Source organism: Corythoichthys intestinalis, chromosome 13, assembly GCF_030265065.1.
Source record: "Corythoichthys intestinalis isolate RoL2023-P3 chromosome 13, ASM3026506v1, whole genome shotgun sequence".
Classification (NCBI taxonomy): Eukaryota; Metazoa; Chordata; class Actinopteri; order Syngnathiformes; family Syngnathidae; genus Corythoichthys; species Corythoichthys intestinalis.
Genome location: NC_080407.1, coordinates 15,776,571 through 15,796,378, shown reverse-complemented (window position 1 = coordinate 15,796,378; position 19,808 = coordinate 15,776,571). Strand labels below are relative to the sequence as shown.

General features: G+C 41.4%; 1 protein-coding gene across 9 annotated transcripts in view; it reads left to right on the top strand.

The window, feature by feature from the left end:
- Positions 1 to 19,808, top strand: part of foxp2 (forkhead box P2) — a 195,189-nt gene that overhangs the window by 134,872 nt on the left and 40,509 nt on the right. For all 9 annotated transcript variants that reach the window (XM_057854886.1, XM_057854889.1, XM_057854888.1 and 6 more), the window contains 3 exons: positions 1,987 to 2,167; positions 4,496 to 4,805; positions 5,782 to 5,886. In XM_057854886.1, coding sequence (XP_057710869.1) covers positions 1,987 to 2,167; positions 4,496 to 4,805; positions 5,782 to 5,886 — 596 coding nt within the window. The remainder of the gene's footprint in view (positions 1 to 1,986; positions 2,168 to 4,495; positions 4,806 to 5,781; positions 5,887 to 19,808) is intronic.

Genomic DNA, 19,808 nt, shown 5'->3' with positions numbered 1-19,808 from the left:
AAGCTTCAAATATCTTACAGTCGGGCTCAGGTTTTCCTGCAAAATATCTTGATAAATGTTTGAATTCATTCGTCCATTAATGATTGCAAGTTGTCCAGTCAGATTCCTGGGATGTCTGGAATGAATCTCAATGGTTTTCAGGTCTGGACTTTGACTTGGCCACTCCAGAATAGGTATTTTGTTCTTCTGAAAACATTCTGAGGTTGATTTACTTCTGTGTTTTGGATCATCGTCTTGTTGCAGCATCCATCCTCTATTTAGGGTCAGACGGCCTCAGGATTTCCTGCAAAACATCCTGATAAACTTTTGAATTCATTCTTCCATTAAAAATTGCAAGTTGTCCAGGCCCTGAGGCAGGAAAACAGCCCCAAATCATTATGCTTCCTCCACCATGCTTCACAGTGGGGATGAGGTGTTGATGTTGGTGAGCTGTTCCATTTTTCCTCTACAAATGACGTTGTGTGTTACTCCCAAACAATTCAACTTTGGTTTCATCAGTTCACAAAATATTTTGCCATCACGTCTGTGGAGTGTCCAAGTGCCTTTTTGCGAACATTCAACGAGCAACACTGTTTTTTTTTCGACAGTATTGGCGTCCACTGTGGAGTGAACACCATTCTTGGCCATAGTTTTACATATAGTTGATGTGTGCAGAGAGATATTGGACTGTGCCAGTGATTTCTGTCTTTAGCATATACTCTAAGGTTCTTTTTTTACCTCTCTGAGTATTCTGCTCTAAACTCTTGGCGTCATTTTTGGTGGACGGCCACTCCTTGGGAGAGAAGCAACAGTGCCTAACTCTCTCCATTTGTAGACAACTTATCTGACTGTCGATTGATGAACATCCAGACTTTTAGAGATGGTTTTGCATCCTTTCCCAGCTTTAATAAAAATCAACAATCCTTGATCGCAGGTCTTCAAACAGCTCTTTTGACCGAGCTATGATGCAGACAATGCTTCTCATCAAGACAATTCTTACTCGGTGTGAGTTGTCTTAGACAGAGGGTTCACTGGCTTATTTTTTTCCCCCTTCTGTCATTGTATGCTATCCTCATTAAAATATGAAAACGTATAAATGTTTGGGTGGTTTTAGTTAAAGCACTGTTTTACATCTGTGTGATTTTGACAAAGATCACATTTGATGGTGATTTTTATGCAGAGATGTGAGAAATTCCAAAGGTTCAGATCACTTTTTCATACCACTGTATCATGATAGTATATAGGTCATTTAGATCGTCTCTCCGTATGTTTTAATTGTCATAATTGACCCAACCATTATTAAGTGAATTAAGTGAATGCACGTCTTTTCACTTGTTCGATGTGTCGGTCCATTTTTTTCCATCCTAAATGCACATTCGATTGGCTGATGACTTGACCCACCCCCCCCCCACCCATCCACACACACACACACAGACATCAGATACTAGAGATATTAGTTTTTTTTCAGTCAGCAGCAGCCACTGCAAAAATGTAAAAAGACGTCAATGTTGTGGAAGTGGGGAACACACCACTAACCTTGCAACTGAAAGTCCGACCTGCATCAGAGTTAGCATAACATTTAACTGTGTGAACTTGCTAACCTGCAAAACCCGAGTAGGTAGCTGCTTAAAGGCAAGTGTCCTCCTGTATGTCTTTTCTACTGTTAACGTTAAACTGTGAGAAATGTCGTGAACCGAGTTTTACCCCCTTCTCCCCAATTTTACTTTTTATTTTGTTTATGTGGTCTTAAAGCAGTCCAAATGAGTTTTCATTTTTGTTGTTGAGTTTGGCTGGACCTGAAATAGATCAAAATTAACTTCCATACACACCTATAGATGCCCAGTCTATTTGAAATGGGAGGGTGGCAGCGAATGAACGAATGTTCAGGTCGAAGGATAGGTCAAGGGTCACAGAGGTCAGAAATTTGGCTATGCTTAGGTGAAAAATTTTCGTCATACTTTTAGCACGTGATTCTAGCGAGCAATCTCTCCACCTCCTCGACTATAGCAACAGCAGCAGCAGCAGCAGCTGGCTGCCCAGCAGCTCGTCTTCCAGCAGCAGCTCCTCCAGATGCAGCAGCTCCAGCAGCAGCAACACCTGCTCAACATGCAGCGGCAAGGCCTGCTCTCCCTGCCCGGGCCCGCCCCCGGCCAAGCCGCCCTGCCCGGGCAAACTCTGCCTCCGCCAGGTGAGATGTTCCGTATGCATCAGTATGCCCCCTCTCGTGTTATCTCTCCGTATGTTTGCATTGCCCTCATTGGTATGCTCCTCCGCCGAGGCCTTAACTTGCCACATGATCGTGTTTAAACCTTCTTTACCTCATTTCGTGTCCGTATTTGCTGTTTGTCTCCATCACCTCCCGATTCTTGTTTACCTCTTTTGCCGACAAGGAAGAGAGGAAGGCTCCGTTTTATTCCCCAGAACAAAATAAACAACCTTGTTTGTCGTTGCACAAATGCAAGCTGGGAGATAGAAGAGAATTCAGGGGTCAAACTTGAGGTCCGTGGGCCAGATTGGGTCCGATGCATCATTTTGTGGGGTCCAAAAAGAGAATATCACGTGCATGGGTTTTGTTTCTTGCTAAAGATAATGACAATATAAAATCAGTATTGATAATTACATATACAGTACAGTGGGGCAAATAAGTATTTAGTTAACCAACAATTGTGCAAGTTATCCTACTTGAAAAGATTAGAGAGGCCTGTAATTGTCAACATGGGTAAACCTCAACCATGAGCGACAGTCACACTCCAAACTCCACCATGGCCAAGACCAAAGAGCTGTCGAAGGACACCAGAGACAAAATTGTAGACCTGCACCAGGCTGGGAGGACTGAATCTGCAATAGGTAAAACGCTTGGTGTAAAGAAATCAACTGTGGGAGCAATCATTACAAGACCACTGATAATCTCCCTCGATCTGGGGCTCCATGCAAGATCTCACCCCGTGGCGTCAAAATGATAACAAGAACCGTGAGCAAAAATCCCAGAACCACACAGGGGGACCTAGGGAATGACCTACAGAGAGCTGGGACCACAGTAACAAAGGCTACTATCAGGAACACAATGCGCCTTAGGGACTTAAATCCTGCACTGCCAGACGTGTCCCCCTGCTGAAGTAAGTACACGTCCAGGCCCGTCTGCGGTTCGCTAGAGAGCATTTGGATTATCCAGAAGAGGACTAGGAGAATGTGTTATGGTCAGATGAAACCAAAATAGAACTTTCTGGTAGAAACACAGGTTCTCGTGTTTGGAAGAGAAAGAATACTGAATTGCATCCGAAGAACACCATACCGACTGTGAAGCATGGGGGTGGAAACATCATCCTTTGGGGCTGTTTTTCTGTAAAGGGACCAGGACGACTGATGTGTGTAAAGGAAAGAATGAATGAGGCCATGTATCGAGAGATTTTGAGTGGAAATATCCTTCCATCAGCAAGGGCATTGAAGATGAGACGTGGCTGGGTCTTTCAGCATGACAATAATTCCAAACACACAGCCAGAGCAACAAAGGAGTGGCTTCGTAAGAAGCATTTCAAGGTCCTGGAGTGGCCTAGCGAGTCTCCAGATCCCAACCCCATAGCAAATCTGGAGAGGGAGTTGAAAGTCCGTGTTGCCCAACGACAGCCCCAAAACATCACTGCTCTAGAGGAGATTTGCATGGAGGAAACGGGCCAAAATACCAGCAACAGTATGTGAAAAGCTTGTGAAGAGTTACAGAAAATGTTTGGCCTTCGTTATTGCCAACAAAGGGTACATAACAAAGTATTTAGATGAACTTTTGGTATTGACCAAATACTTATTTTCCACCATGATTTGCAAATAAATTATTTTTTTTTTAAAAAATCGACTTTCTGTCTCTCATGGTTGAGGTTCACCCATGTTGACAATTACAGGCCTCTCTAATATTTTCAAGTGAGAGAACTAACTTCAAGTGAGAAATACCTATTCGCCCCACTGTAAATGGAGCTTTGTGTGTTCGTTCATGATGGACCCCAAAACCACTGGGCGGATTTTGATGAAATTTTACACAGTTGCACTTTGTTTCCGGGAGTGTTCTTAGAATTCATTGCAAACTCCAAAAATAAGATGATTTGGGCAAAACACGCGTCTCTTGCGGTTGCAGTGTCGCAGTTCGCTTTCAAACGTTATGCTTAATGTACAAATTTGAAAGTGCTGTGATGATATGTCGTACCTTAGAGTACTCCACAACAAGACACTGGATTTTTTTTTTTTTTAAAGTACTATTTCCCAGAATATATAGGTATTCATACTGTGTTACTCCGCAATGGTTCATGGGTAGTTGTGGCAACCATGAATGAGAGTTTCTTGGGGTCGTGCAACATAAAAACTTCGTCTAAGTGATGGGAAAGCGATTGCGCATTAACCCCTTTATAGTGTCGTTTTACTATTTGTAAAAGGAATATATTTTTCATCAGCTATTCGGTTGTATTGCATTCACGTTACACAACCGTGTGTAACCCAAATTAAAAATTCGGATGTTTGTCTCCCTCTCCAGCCGGCCTGAGCCCGGCAGAGCTCCAGCAGCTATGGAAAGACGTGACCGGAGGCGGCGGAGGTGGCGGCGGCCATGCTATGGAAGACAACGGTATGAAACACAGCAGCGTTGGTGTCAACAACAATGGTGTCACCAGCGGCCTCGACCTCTCCACCAACAACCACATCAGCAACAACAGCAACTCTTCGTCGACTACCTCCTCCAACCCGCCCAAAGCGTCCCCGCCCATCTCGCACCATTCCATCGCCAACGGACAGTCCCCTGTGCTCAACCACAGACGAGAAAGAGAGCGGGAAAGGGAGCGAGAGAGGTAAAACGACTCGATAAAACAACAACTCAAGCCTCACAACTCTGCACTCCCACCCGCGTTATTTGTTCCTATTCAAAGCCACGGCGGCGGCGCTAACTACAGGGAAAACAAGATGTTTTGTTTATTTGTTTAATAGTTGATCACTTTCTCAGTCATGTGCACCAAACAAGAGATTTGTTCTCCCAGAGGAGAACACACTTAGCCTGCTCGCGGATATCAAACGCGAGGAACGCGAGGAACGCAAGACGCGCACACAACAGACGAGACAAGATAACCCCCTCGTACATTAAGTATTTAGTGCTTTCTAGCTTTTTTTCCCCCCCTCCGCTTTTGAAAATTACCTTCCTTGCTTGCTTGTCATGTAAACAGAATACATGATGCCTTGAGTGGCGTTTCCAGGATGTTTATCCGTGTGATGGCGTGTTTTATGAATGCACCCCTGCACCAAAACACTGACTGTTCACATATCGGGCCATGCATTATTCAAAGGCTTGACTTGGGCGATATTATAATACGGTAGCGGTGGAAGTGCTGTGTAATTGGTTTACAGTTGATGCTATCTAAAAGGCGGGAAAATGGATATCTAGCTTGGAAGAAAGAAGAAAAAACACTTTATCCGACCGTGTCCCGAGGGTTGCGCGCGTCAGGCGCCTGGTAATGATCGAACGAGGAGTATTGTCAGGAGCGCTGCTTACCAACACGCCGCCGATCGATGCGGGGTAAGCCCCTGTGAAAAAGCCAGCGTGAGCGTGGCGCCACACAGTCACATATGAGCAAAGCACACACACGTGCGGCCTAAAGGTTAAACCGTCATCTTTAATAGGATGTGCTCTCTAAGCGGGGTTGTAATTTATTTTGGTATCATTCGAAGGAATAAAACACATTTTCTGGTGAAATTTTGTCAGGTTTATTTGTTTTTAAATGGCTTTGACCTAGGCCTGTAAATATTCATTTTAGTTTTTTTTTTTCCATGCAGCTCACAGCATGAAGAAAATGGCGGCTCCCATCCCTTGTACGGCCACGGCGTGTGCAAGTGGCCCGGTTGCGAGAGCATCTGCGAGGACTTCGGACAGTTTTTAAAGTAAGATTAAGACAATGCATCAAATCGATATTTTTATTTTAGTAGTATAAGGAGCTTGAGATAATTGCAACTTATGAATTTAAACAATCACATCTTTTTTCTTTTAATCAGTTAGCCAAATGCTAAAGTGCAACGAAAACAATTAGGCACTTGTATATTATTACAAGACATTGTTTTCGTAGCCGTCATGCTAACAATCAATGAAAAATCCTGTTGACGTGCTAGCATTAGCATTTAAAAGAGGGTTTTCATACTTTAACAGGATAAGGACATTGAGATAATTGCAACTTCTGAATTTAAACAAATACTAGGGCTGTCAAACGATAAAAAATTTTAATCGAGTTAATTACAGCTTAAAAATAATCGTAATTAATCGCAATTCATCAAAATTCCAAACCATCTAAAAAATATGCCATATTTTTCTGTAAATTATTGTTGGAATGGAAAGATAAGACACAAGATGGATATATACATTCAACATATGGTACATAAGGACTGTATTTGTTTATTATAACAATAAATCAACAAGATGGCATTAACATTATTAACATTTTCTTTTAAGCGATCCATGGATAGAAAGACTTGTAGTTCTTAAAAGAAAAATGTAAGCAATATCATACGACTGTCATAAGACCAAATGAAGCACCATGAAGCTTCATGAAGCTTCATTTGGCCATCACTGCTCCCTTGGGGGAGACATTCAACCTCTGCTGCCACCTGCTGTCAACACTGTTGTCGCCCAACATGCCTCCTAGCATGCATTGCATCGCTACAGATGCAAATAACAACTTTTGAATTTAAACAAACCATACGATAATTTTCGCACTATAAGGCACACCCGACTATAAGCCGCCACCTACCAAATTTGGCACAAAAACGGCATTTGCCCATAGATAAGCCGCACTTTGACAATAAGCTGCAGCTGTCCTCACTGTATTATGGGGTATTTACACCAAAAGATATTAACCGGTAACACTTTATTTGACAGCAGCATCATACGACTGTCATAAGACCAAGTGAACCACCATGATGATTCATGGTGATTCATTGCTTCAAGAAGCTTCATTTGGCCATCACTGCTCCCTTGGGGGAGACAGTCAACCTCTGCTGCCACCTGCTGTCAACACTGTTGTCATCCAACATGCCTCCCTGCATGCATTGCAGCGCAACAGATGTAAATTGCAATCAAAATTCATTTTCTGTGCTAATTATTTCTTCAGTTACTGTTCCAGTTGTTTCATTAATTTCCAATTATAGAATTTGCTCGCAATTTTTTACTGTGGTGCCATAAAACTGTCATTAGTCCATCATAATTATGACATGACACTGTCATGAGCATTAATGAATGCTTATAACAGATGTCATTTCATGTCGTTTGGCAAATTATCTCACTTTTAAGTGGATGTAAGGGATCCAGACTGGACATAAATTGAGTTAGTCACATAATTTGCCGGATGACACTTAATGATATAAGCATTCAGTCATAATTATGAGGGTCTTATGACAGTTTTATGACTCCGCCTTCTAATAAAGTGATCCCTATTAACCCAAATAAATCAATAAATAAGCCGCACTGGATGAAAATCGCAGGTTTCAAAATGAGGGGAAAAAAGTAGCAGATTATGTCCGAAAATTACGGTAATCAGTTAGTCAAATGCTAGCGCTAAATTTCAACGAAAACAATTAGACACTTATATAGAATAACAATACTTACTCTATAATTGGTTAGCATTGGCATTAGCATGAGTACTTAAAAGAGGGCTTTCTACTTAACTGTGGTGGCACATACAAGTAGTAAAACAATAATTTTCTTCGTAATAAGACAAAAACAAGTTTTATGAATGAAATTCGATTGCGACTTTATTCTTCTACTTTTCTATCTCGCCACTTTGACCTTGCCGACAGCTCATTGACAGGGTTCAGCTCGAGCAGCTCCGGACTCAGCCAGTCGTGATCCATAACAAATCTCCTACGCGGCGTGGAGGCGCCTGATAGGCTTGTGGAGGAAGTCGTCAAAAGGCTAATGGCAACTCGCACGGCCGCACACTCGCCTCCACAACAAAGGCCCGCCATTCAGTTGTTGTCAAGGCGCACGGCACCGGAGCGAATGAACTCTTCATGCTCCATCAACAATTTAGTTAATTAGCTCATTTGTAATTGGCCGGCTTTGTTGCCAGGATGTCAGTGAGGGGACATCAAAAGCGGGAAGGTGTTTGCGGCGCCGACGATTACAGGTTATCACGCCGCCACTCACCCGCTCTCTCCCACTCGGAGAAGAAAAGCCGGGGAAGGCTTTCATTTGAATATTCTAATTAGATTTGTAATTAACTGTGAAATAACGATCTGCCGTGTATTTTCCGATGGGCTATAAACGTCCACGCGGATAGAGTCCTGAGATTGTTGCGACTTGTTTTTTCCGGTGGCGGAAAGCTCAAAAACTAATCTGGCTTGTGAATTAGCCGTAATAAAGCCAGTGTTTATTGGGCGAAACAGCCAGACAGTATATTAAGCCGCATTTTCACGCACTATCAACTCGTATTGTGAACCTTAATTGACACCATCGCATGGGAATGAATCAGAGGTGAATGTAAATGACAGCAATCGCCTGACGATTGCGTCACAAGCTAGCGTTGATTGTCGTTTTATAGCTAGCTAGCATAGGCGGAGTTTGACTTTTGGGGCTGGGGGGCACAATATGTTGACGCGGTGTCAGCAATAAAATTAACAAGAATATTTAAAATAAGTTGACAATGAGGGTTTTTTGTTTCTCATCATTCTTGAGGAGAATTCGAAATCAGGCTGCTTAGGCAATACTTTTCGCCAAGATCGTCATCCATTGAATTTGGTACGCCCGCCGGTGTCGTGCCAATGTAGTTATCCCAGTCAAAAATTGTATCCCCTGGGCGGAGCCATATGGAAGTAGATTTGTGTGTTTATTATTCAATCAAAAAAAGTTGCTTCAATCAAAATATGTATTTTCAACCAAAAAAAAGTCACTTCAATCAAAAAAAAAAAAAAAAAAAAAGTGTTTGAATATAAGAATAAATTTGAAACTCAAAAAACTAAAAAAAAAAAAATGCATGTGAAAGCTATTTTTCTTTGATTATTATTTATTTTATTATAATTTTTTTTTTTGATTGAAGTTTTTTTTTTTAATTAATTTTAATATTTTGATTTTTGAAGTCATGTTGATTTGTGTTTGGGCCACACTTTGGCTAAGAAATTTTTCTCTTTACTATTTAATCAAAAAATAAGTTGCTTCAAAAAAATATAGATTTCAAAAAGAAAATCACTTCAATCAAAAAAAAAAAAAAAAATTCAATCATAGAAAAAGTTTTTGAATGCGAAAAAATATTTGAGATTGAAAAATGTGCATTTGAACACTTAATTTTTCATTGAAAAAGTTTTCTTTGATTGAAGCAATCCTTTTTGTGTTTGGGCCATATAATAATTAGGACATTTGTGTCTAAATCATTCAATCCCCCAAAAAGTTGCTTCAATCAAAAAAAAAAAAAAAAAAAAACTTTTTCAATCAAAGAAAAAAAAATGTTTTTTAAATATATTTTTTTCTCTAATATTTATATATACATATTAAATTTTATGCAAAGCACCTGACTATCGAAGGTGCTCGAAAAAATAATATCGACCCATTATTAATTCATTCATTTTTGTTTCAGTTTTTTTTTTTGCTTTACAACTTATATATATATATATATATATGTATGTATGTATGTATGTATGTATGTATGTATGTATGTATGTATGTATGTATGTACATATATATAGGAAAAATCAATTACATGCAATGACACTTTTCGGCCACCAGCCCCCCCCCCTTAAAATCCGCTTATGCTAGCTAGCTGTTGGTTTCGCTTTTAGCCTAAAACAAGAGTAACAGTTCACAGGATTTTTATTGTGTTTTAACAGTGTTTCAGACAGGACAAGATGTTGTTGTTCAGTTCTTGGCTTGTTTCTGAAAAATACAACTCCTAGCAAAATGTACGGAATCACCAGTCTCGGACGAGCACTCACTTAGACATTTTACTATGTAGAACAAACTCAAGATAAAAAGCTAGAAAAAAATAATGAATTAGTCCAAAGGTGCGACTGTTTAGCATTCAGAAACACCCAAAACAGTGTGGTGGTCAGTAAATGTTACTTGTATAGCGCAAGTGCTGGGAAATAAATATAGAATCACTCCATTCTGAGGAAAAATATATGGAATCATGAGAAACAAACAAAGAAATAACTATCAAAACACATCTACAGTATTTAGTTGCACCAACTCTGGCTGACAGCTTGAAATCTCTGAGCCATGGACTTGATGAGTGACGAACAGTATTCTTCATCAATTTAGTGCCAACTCTCTCTGAATGCAGTTGACAGATCATCCTTGCAGATCGGAGCCTTGCTGTGGACCTTTTTTTTTTTCAATTTCGACCACAGGTTTTCAATAGGGTTGAGATCTGAACTGTTTTGCAGGCCATGACATTGACTGGATGAGTCTTGAACAGTTTTAGCTCTGTGGCATGATGCATTGTCACCTTGGAAAATGATTTCATTATCCCCAAACATATTTTCAATTGAAAGGATAAGAAAGCTGTCTAAAATTGTAATGTAAACTTGTACATTTATTGAACATTTAACAACAGCCATCTCCCCAGTGCCTGAGCCTGACATGCAGCCCTATATCATCAAGGACTGAGGGAATTTGATGTTATCTTCAGGCAGTCATCTTTGTAAATCTCACTGGAACGGCACCAAACAAAAGTTCCAGCATCTTCACCTTGTCCCATGCAGATTCTTGACTCATCACTGAAAATTACCTTCATCCAGTCATTCACAGTCCATGATTGCCTCTCCTTAGCCCATTGCAGTCTTGTTCTTTTCTGTTTAAGTCTCAATGATGGTTTCCTTTTAGCTTTCCTGTATGAAAATCCCATTTCCTTTAGGCAATTTTGCCCACATCTGTCACATACCTTGTCTCCAGCTTCCTCCCATTTCTCCTTTATTTGTCTTGTTGTACGTCTTCTGTTTTCAAGACATATGGCCTTTAGTTGTTTGTCATTGAAGGAATCAGCTACAGCCGAACCAGATGGCGTTCCGCTGGCGCAGCTCCAGCAAGTCGGCCAGCGAGGCTAAACTCCGCACGTCCACTCCGGTGTTAACCCTTTATCCTGACTCCATTTTGAACGGTTTAAAGAATGCTCACCGAAAACAGGTTGACAATTTATTTGTCGACTATGGTCAAAAAACAATGCAAAACAGACGACGGAGAGGCAATGCTAGATCCAGGGTCAGCAAAACAACGTATACATCGAAATGTCCCCGAGAAGCGACAGCTGTTATTGAAATGTTCAGTCTTTTGAAAGCTGCGGTGGAGTGGGCCTGGCGGAAGGCGTGCCTGGGCGTTTTCTTGGGATCATCCCTCTGTGGCGGGTTGGGGCGGTCAAGTTCATGCGTCATCTTTCATGGCTGGGATGTGGTTGCCACGGCAACTGAGGCATGTCTTGACGTCTAAGGCACCGCGCTATCAGTTTGTTGCCTTGGTAGGGCGAGAGTGTCCTGACCCACCGAAGAGCTGTTGACGTCCTTTCCTTCGCTTATCAGGCGATGGCTGATAAGGTGATCCACTTTACTGTGTCAAAGGGCATGGAGTGACGTCCCTCAAACTATGGTTAAATGCTTAACTATAATGAATGTGTTAGTTTAATGAAAACAATTATATGGTGTCTGCAAGAAAGATAACTATTCCCTTCATCATGGCGTTTGGATTTCTTCCTTGGTCTCCCAGTACGCTTAACTTTAACAACCTTGCCAAGCTGTTTGTGCTTGGTCCAGAATTTTGATACAGATGACTGTGAACAGCCCACATCTTTGGCAACCATACGTGTCGCGTTACCTTCTTCAAGAAGTTTAATAAACCTCTCCTTGGTCTTGGTCAAGGGACATCTCTCTTGTTGGAGCCATGATTCTTTTGAATCCACTTGGTCCAGCAGCCTTACAAGGTGTGATCACTGCACTTTTTTTAACTGCTGACTAATGAGCATATCTAATCTGAGGCAGGGGCCCAATTAAGGAAAGGAAATTGACTGGGTGTGTCTGTATTTTCTACTCAAAATGGAGTGATTCCATATTTTTTTCTTAAGAATGGAGTGATTCTATATTTCCCTCCACTTGCTCTATAAAAGTAACATTTACTCACCACCACAATGTTTTTTATTCATTTCTTTTAATGTTTCTGAATGCCAAGGAGTTGCGCTTTTGAACTAATTCATTATTTCTTCAAGCTTTTTATCTGACTTTGTTCTACACAATAAAATGTCTGAGTGAGTGCTCGTCCAAGACTGGTGATTCCATACTTTTTGCTAGGTGTTGTAGATGTTCTGTGGAATCAAAAACATAGGCCTCGTTTATCACTTCATCCCGTTTGTGAGGTCCAGTGTAGGTAGAGGAGTTTGCGTTCCAGCTTGGGAAAGGGACACACGCATGAGGAGGCAAGCTAGTCTCGGATTATCACTTCCAAACACCTCGGTATGCTTACTTAAAGGCGGCCTGTATGCTCTAAGGATATTGCGGAGGTAGCTTAGCGGGTTATTTAGGAGACACGGTGTGAAAAAAACGACAGGTCAGACACTGGAATAAGCTGGGAAAGTGATGCGAGAGGGTGTTGCTGGAGAGGGGGGGGGCCTGGCAGGAAGTTGAAAGGTTGGCTGACAGTTTTTTTGTACGATTGCTTTCCACAACATCGCCTCCAACAAAACAGAACAGCGTCTCGCTTCGCCAACCAACACACTCGCGAGTCGGAGGCTCTTCTACTGTAACCCAGCCGACACATGAAAACAGACGCCGACAAAGGAGTCGGGGCTCGTCACCGGAACAAAGATGGCTGCTCGGCGGCGTGCCTCGGAGCGGTGATTGTCGGTGTCACGGGGATGCCTTTCATGTTGCCGGAGATGCCGGTTGACTACACACAAGCGGCGTTTAAACAGGGTTACATAAAGCGGGTGTCAGATTTAGATGACAGTTTCCATGTCGCGAGCTCGGGTGCGGGTTACGGGTGTGAGGCGGAGGGGGTGGAATCGCTCCGCGACACGTTTAGTCGTCTTTTGTTGTGTTGCGCTAGGGAAACTTGTCGCCATCAGCGTTTAATAGCTCCTCTGTGTTCTTTTAAGCGCTCTCACCTGGAAAAGGTAGCTGAATCGGCTCTCTGAAGTGCAAAATAAGATCGTATCCTCGGGGTTGTGTTGTGTTGACGTGTTATTCATTCACCTAACTCGTCCACTCGTGATTCCGGCGCTGACGCGGCCTGCTAACCTGGCGTCTGTAACCCGCTGCTAATTAAACCCACAAGGCTTTAGCCAAGTGTCTCCATCAAATGCGCGCGCACACTCTCCCTCCCCCGTCGCCCCTTGATAGTTGAGCTTCCCCTCTACCCTTCCACATGTCTGCCGCACTGTGACAAGACCTTTAAAATGGAGGGCATTACTTATGCATCACCTCCACGGGGAGAGTTTCTGCGTATGTGCGCATGCATACGAGTGTACGTGTTCTACTCGGGTGTTTTCGGCAAACTTGTAGCTTGTGACAATTAGCGCAACAATGGCATCCATGCAGATTTATGTCTAGGACCTGAATGGATGCCACTGTTACTGTGCATATTTACAGTGGGGCAAATAAGTATTTTGTCAACCACTAATTGTGCAAGTTCTCCCACTGGAAAATATTAGAGAGGCCTGTAATTGTCAACATGGGTAAACCTCAACCATGAGAGACAGAATGTGGAAAAAACCAACAGAAAATCACATTGTTTGATTTTTAAAGAATTTATTTCCAAATAAGAGTGGAAAGTAAGTATTTGGTCACATACAAACAAGCAAGATTTCTGGCTGTCAAAGAGGTCTAACTTCTTCTAACGAGGTCTTACGAGGCTCCACTCGTTACCTGTATTAATGGCACCTGTTTTAACTCATTATCGGTATAAAAGACACCTGTCCACAATCTCAGTCAGTGACACTCCAAACTCCACTATGGCCAAGACCAAAGAGCTGTCAAAGGGCACCAGATACAAAATTGTAGACCTGCACCAGGCTGGGAAGACTGAATCTGCAATAGGTGAAATGCTTGGTGTAAAGAAATCAACGGTGGGAGCAATTATTAGAAAATGGAAGACATAAAGGGCCACTAATAATCTCCCTCGATCTGGGGCTCCATGCAAGATCTCACCCCGAGGCGTCAAAATGATAAAAAGAACGGTGAGCAAAACTCCCTGAACCACACGGAGGGGACCCAGTGAATGACCTACAGAGAGCTGGCACCACAGTAACAAAGGCTACTATCAGTAACACAATGCGCCGCCACGTACTCAAATCCTGCACTGCCAGACGTGTCCCCCTGCTGAAGCCAGTACTCGTCCAGGCCCGTCTGCGGTTTGCTAGAGAGCATTTGGATGATCCAGAAGAGGACTGGGAGATGTGTTATGGTCAGATGAAACCAAAGTAGAACTTTTTGGTAGAAACACAGGTTCTCGTGTTTGGAGGAGAAAGAATACTGAATTGCATCCGAAGAACGCCATAACCACTGTGAAGCATGGGGGTGGAAACGTCATGCTTTGGGGCTGTTTTTCTGCAAAGGGACCAGGACGACTGATCTGTGTAAAGGAAAGAATGAATGGGGCCATGTTTCGACAGATTTTGAGTTAAAATGTCCTTCCATCAGCAAGGGCATTGAAGATGAGACGTGGCTGGGTCTTTCAGCAAATACACAGCCAGGGCAACAAAGGAGTGGCTTCGTAAGAAGCATTTCAAGGTCCTGGAGTGGCCTAGCCAGTCTCCAGATCTCAACCCCATAGAAAATCTGCGGAGGGAGTTGAAAGTCCGTGTTGCCCCACGACAGCCCCAAAACATCACTGCTCTAGAGAAGATCTGCATGGAGGAATGGGCCAAAATACCAGCAACAGTGTGTGAAAAGCTTGTGAAGAGTTACAGAAAACGTTTGGCCTCCGTTATTGCCAACAAAGTATTGAGATGAACTTTTGGTATTGATCAAATACTAATTTTCCACCATGATTTGCTAATAAATTCTTTTTTTTTTTTTTTTTTTTCTTTTTTTCTTTTTTGCTAATAAATTCTTTAAAAATCAAACAATGTGATTTTCTGTTTTTTTTTTTTTCCGCATTCTGTCTCTCATGGTTGAGGTTTACCCATGTGGACAATTACAGGCCTCTCTAATATTTTCAAGTGGCAGAACTTGCACAACAAGTGGTTGACTAAATACTGTACTTATTTGCCCCACTGTATAGTCAAAAGTGTTTCCGGTTAATTTCTGAGGACATATATGTGAGGACAGCTGCGGCTCACAGTCCAGTGCGGCTTTTCTATGAATAAATGCCTTTTTGTGCCAAATTTGGTGGGTTGCGGCTTATAGTCAGGTGCGCCGTATTGTGTGAAAATTACGGTAACTGATTAAAAGGCGAAGATATGTATTTGTTTAAATTCAGAAGTTGCAATTATCTCAATGTCCTTATCCTGTTAAAGTATTAAACTCTCTGTTAAGTGCTCATGCTATAATATCAATAGGATTTTTCATTCATTGTTCGCTTGACAGTTATGGAAACAATGTCTTGTAATAATATTCAAGTGCCTAATTGTTTTCATTACACTTTAGCATTAGCATTTGGCTAACTGATCAAAAGTGTTTCAGGTATATGTCATACCCCCAGCCAAACGATGGAAAAAAACGGTATTTATATAACTCGTAACTATAAGGAGAAAGAGAATACGGTGCCACCGTCAAATAAAGTGTTGCCAAATACCATAACTAGCAATTAATGAAACAACTGGAACAGTAACTGAAGAAAAAATTAGCACAAAACATGAACTTTGATTGTTATTTGCATCTGTAGCGCTGCAATGTATGCTAGGAAGCATGTTGGGCGACAACAGTGTTGACAGCAGGTGGCAGCAGAGGTTGACTGTCTCCTCCGAAGAGATTAAGCTAAATGAAGCTTCTTGAAGCAATGAATCGTGGTTCACGGTGGTTCATTTGGTCTTATCACAGTTTATGATGCCACTTTCAAATAGGGTGTTACCAGCAGTGTTGTTAATAACGGCGTTACAATATAACGGCGTGACTAACGGCGCTATTTTTTTCAGTAGTGGGTAATCTAATTAATTACTTTTCTCATCTTGGCAACGCCGTTACCGTTACTGAGGACGGAAAGGCATGCGTTACTATGTGTTACTATATTGGTTGAAAAGTCTGAGGGAGACGGACTCACCGAGACGACAGAGCAGAGCAGGAGTGGGGAGGAGGCAAGAAAGTTGTGACGCCGAGCAAACGCGATGCTAGGTAGCTCCAATAATACATGTTGTAGCCGATAGCCTACAAACTATGCCCGCATGTTATGGTAGATATTGTAGACATGGTAGATATCACATGTACTGTATATAGATATAACTAGATGCAAAATGACAGACATGGCACTAAATGCGTTAGTAGACAGCCGCCATCTTAAAGCAGTAGACTTTTTAGGACGGCTCTGTTGTAGAGAACCTTCCTAGCGAACCTAAGTAACTTTTTATCTAAAATACTTACTTCTAAATCGGCAAAATCTTGACTTGAATCTATCTTTAAATGATGGAACAGTTTTAAAACTTCCATATGTCGAAAGTAGAGAGAAGGGAACTAATGCAATAATGGGAGCAATTCTAACAACTTTTAACAGTTGATTCAGGGTAAAGGGTAAATTAGGGTAAAGAATTGGGCTCGGGCCAATTGTACCGAAAACCTTCACAAAAAACTTCACATAGTGTGGCCAATGTTTTTTTTTTTTTTTTGAGGGGAAAAAAAAAAGTAATTATCACCAATTACTTTGCCAAGTAACTAATTACTCTTACATTCAGGTAACTGAGTTCCTAACGCAATTACTTTTTGGGAGAAGTAATTTGTAACTAAAATTAATTACTTTTTTTCAGTAAGATTAACAACACTGGTTACCAGTTAATATCTTTTGATGTAAATATTCCATAATACAGTCAGGACAGCTCTGGCTTATAGTACAGTGCAGCTGATACAGTGCCGTCCATAATTATTGGCACCCCTGAAAAGTGTTTGTTGCCACAAAGCTCAATCTTGGTCTCATCTGACCAAAGCGCACGGTCCCAGTTGAAGCCTGGGACCGTGTGTATTTTTGTGTGACACTCTAAGTGGGTCTGGCGTGCCACGAAAGATGCGCATGCTGAAAAGCACCTCATACCCACTGTGAAGTATGGGGGTGGATCAGTGAGGCTGTGGGGCTGTTTCGCATCCAAAGGCCCTGGGAACCTTTTTAGGGTGCATGGCAAGGCAAGGCAAGGCAAATTTATTTATATAGCACAATTCAACACAAGGCAATTCAAAGTGCTTTACATCACATGAAAACCATAAAAATCACATTTAAATCAACACAACGTAAAAACCAAGACAAAAGATCGCATTTAATCACAGAATAAAAATAAATAAATGAAAATAAAACAAAAATAGAAATAAAGCCAAAACTACTACTAATAATAATCATTGAAATCAGCAATGGAGATATGCACAAGAGGAATAGAAGGCAGGTAGATTGAAATATATAGACAGTTATGGATATGCAGTGCTAAACAAAAGCGTTTTTAGCCCTGATTTAAAGGAGCTAACGGTTTGAGCATACTTCAGACGTTCGGGTAACTTGTTCCAGAGGTGAGGAGCATAATAACTAAATGCTGCCTCACCCTGCTTGGTTCTGGTTCTTGGAACATGCAGAAGACCCGTTCCAGACGACCTTAGGGGTCTAGATGTCTCATAGGAATCTAACAAGTCAAGCATGTATTTTGGTCCAAGGCCATTAAGTGTTTTGTAGACGAGCAGTAGTATTTTATAGTCTATCCTTTGACTCACTGGAAGCCAGTGTAGCGATTTCAAAACCGGTGTAATGTGGTCCAGCTTCCTTGTATTTGTGAGGACTCTGGCTGCAGCATTCTGTACTAGCTGCAGCTTCCTGACTGATTTTTTATCAAGACCTGTAAATATACCGTTGCAGTAGTCCAATCTGCTGAAAACGAATGCATGCATAAGTTTTTCCATGTCTTGTTGAGTCAGAAGCCCCTTAATTCTGGTTATATTTTTTAGGTGGTAATAAGCGGATTTAGTGACGGACTTTAGATGGCTATCAAATTTTAGGTCTGAGTCAATAATTACGCCAAGGTTTCTGACTTGATTTGTAGCTGTAAGTGACATTGTGCTAAGTTGGCTGCTTATCTTTGACCTTTCCTTTTTTGGCCCAAAAATGATCACCTCTGTTTTCTCCACATTTAACTGGAGAAAATTCTGGCACATCCATTCATTGATTTGATGAATGCATTTACTCAGGGAGACTAAGGGACTATAATCATGTGGGGACACAGAAATGTACAGTTGTGTGTCATCTGCATAGGCGTGATAGGAGATGTCATACTGTTCCATTATCTGAGCTAACGGAAGCATATAGATGTTAAATAAGAGTGGTCCAAGAATTGACCCTTGAGGGACTCCACACGTGAATTTGGTTCGTTCTGACTGATAATTTCCGATTGACACAAAGAAATCCCTATCATGTAAATAGGATGTGAACCACTGAAGAATAGTGTCAGTAAGCCCTACCCACTGTTCCAATCTGCTGAGTAGTATGTTGTGATCAACCGTGTCAAATGCGGCGCTGAGATCCAATAGTAGCAGAACAGATGATTTGCCTGCATCGGTATTCTGACGAATATCATTTAGGACTTTGATAAGCACGGTCTCGGTGCTGTGTTGTGGCCGAAATCCAGACTGAAATGAGTCAAAAAGATTGTTTTGGATCATAAAAGTCTGGATCTGTTCAAACACAACCCTTTCGATAATTTTCCCCAGGAATGTCAGATTTGATATTGGCCTGTAATTACTAATGGTTGAGGCATCCAGATTAGGTTTTTTTAGGAGAGGTTTTATTACTGAAGTTTTTAAAGTCTGAGGAAACTCTCCTGTTTGGAGGGAAGTATTTATAATCTGAAGTATGTCTGGGGCTATGCAATGAAAAACAGTTTTGAAAAAGTTTGAAGGAAGGATGTCAAGGCAGCATGTTGTGGGCTTTAGTTTCGACACAATTTCTGTTAAAGTGGCATAGTCCAAGAGGCTAAACTGTCTAAGATTGACGTGGGGGACATGTTGGGAGGCATTTAGTGTAACATTTGTTAATCCGGAGTTGCACACAGTCTGTCTAATCATTAGTACTTTGTGTGTGGCAGCATTAATGCTTTGAAATACCAGGATATTTTAAATCAAAATCTGTTGCCCTCTGCCCGAAAGCTGAAGATGGGTCGTCACTGGGTCTTTCAGCAAGACAATGAACCTAAACATATGGCCAAATCTACACAGAAATGGTTCACCAGACACAAAATCAATCTCCTCCTATGGCCGTCTCAGTCCCCAGACCTTGTTTTGTTGGCAAAAGGGGGTTGTACAAAGTATTAACACCAGGGGTGCTAATAATTGTGACACACATTATTTGATGTCAAATAATTTTTTCTTTATGTGGGATTTTTTTAAACCCCACTGAATAAATGCACTTGTATTGAAGGTTGGATTTTTCTCTTTTTTTCCATTAAGGTCCCATATTATTTGAATTAAAATATATATATATTTTAGAAGCTAAAAAACACATCTTTTTCAGGGCTGCCAATAATTATGGAGGGCACTGTATATGAACAAATGCCGTTTTCGTGTCAAATTTGGTGGTTGGCGGCTAATAGTCAGGTGTGCCTTATAGCCCGAAAATTATGGTAATTGTGATTGTTGTTAGTACTAGACAGATTTTAATTTGCTTTTAATTTGAAGTAATGACATCATGCAGCCCCTCATCATCACGTACGTATGCCTCTCTCTAT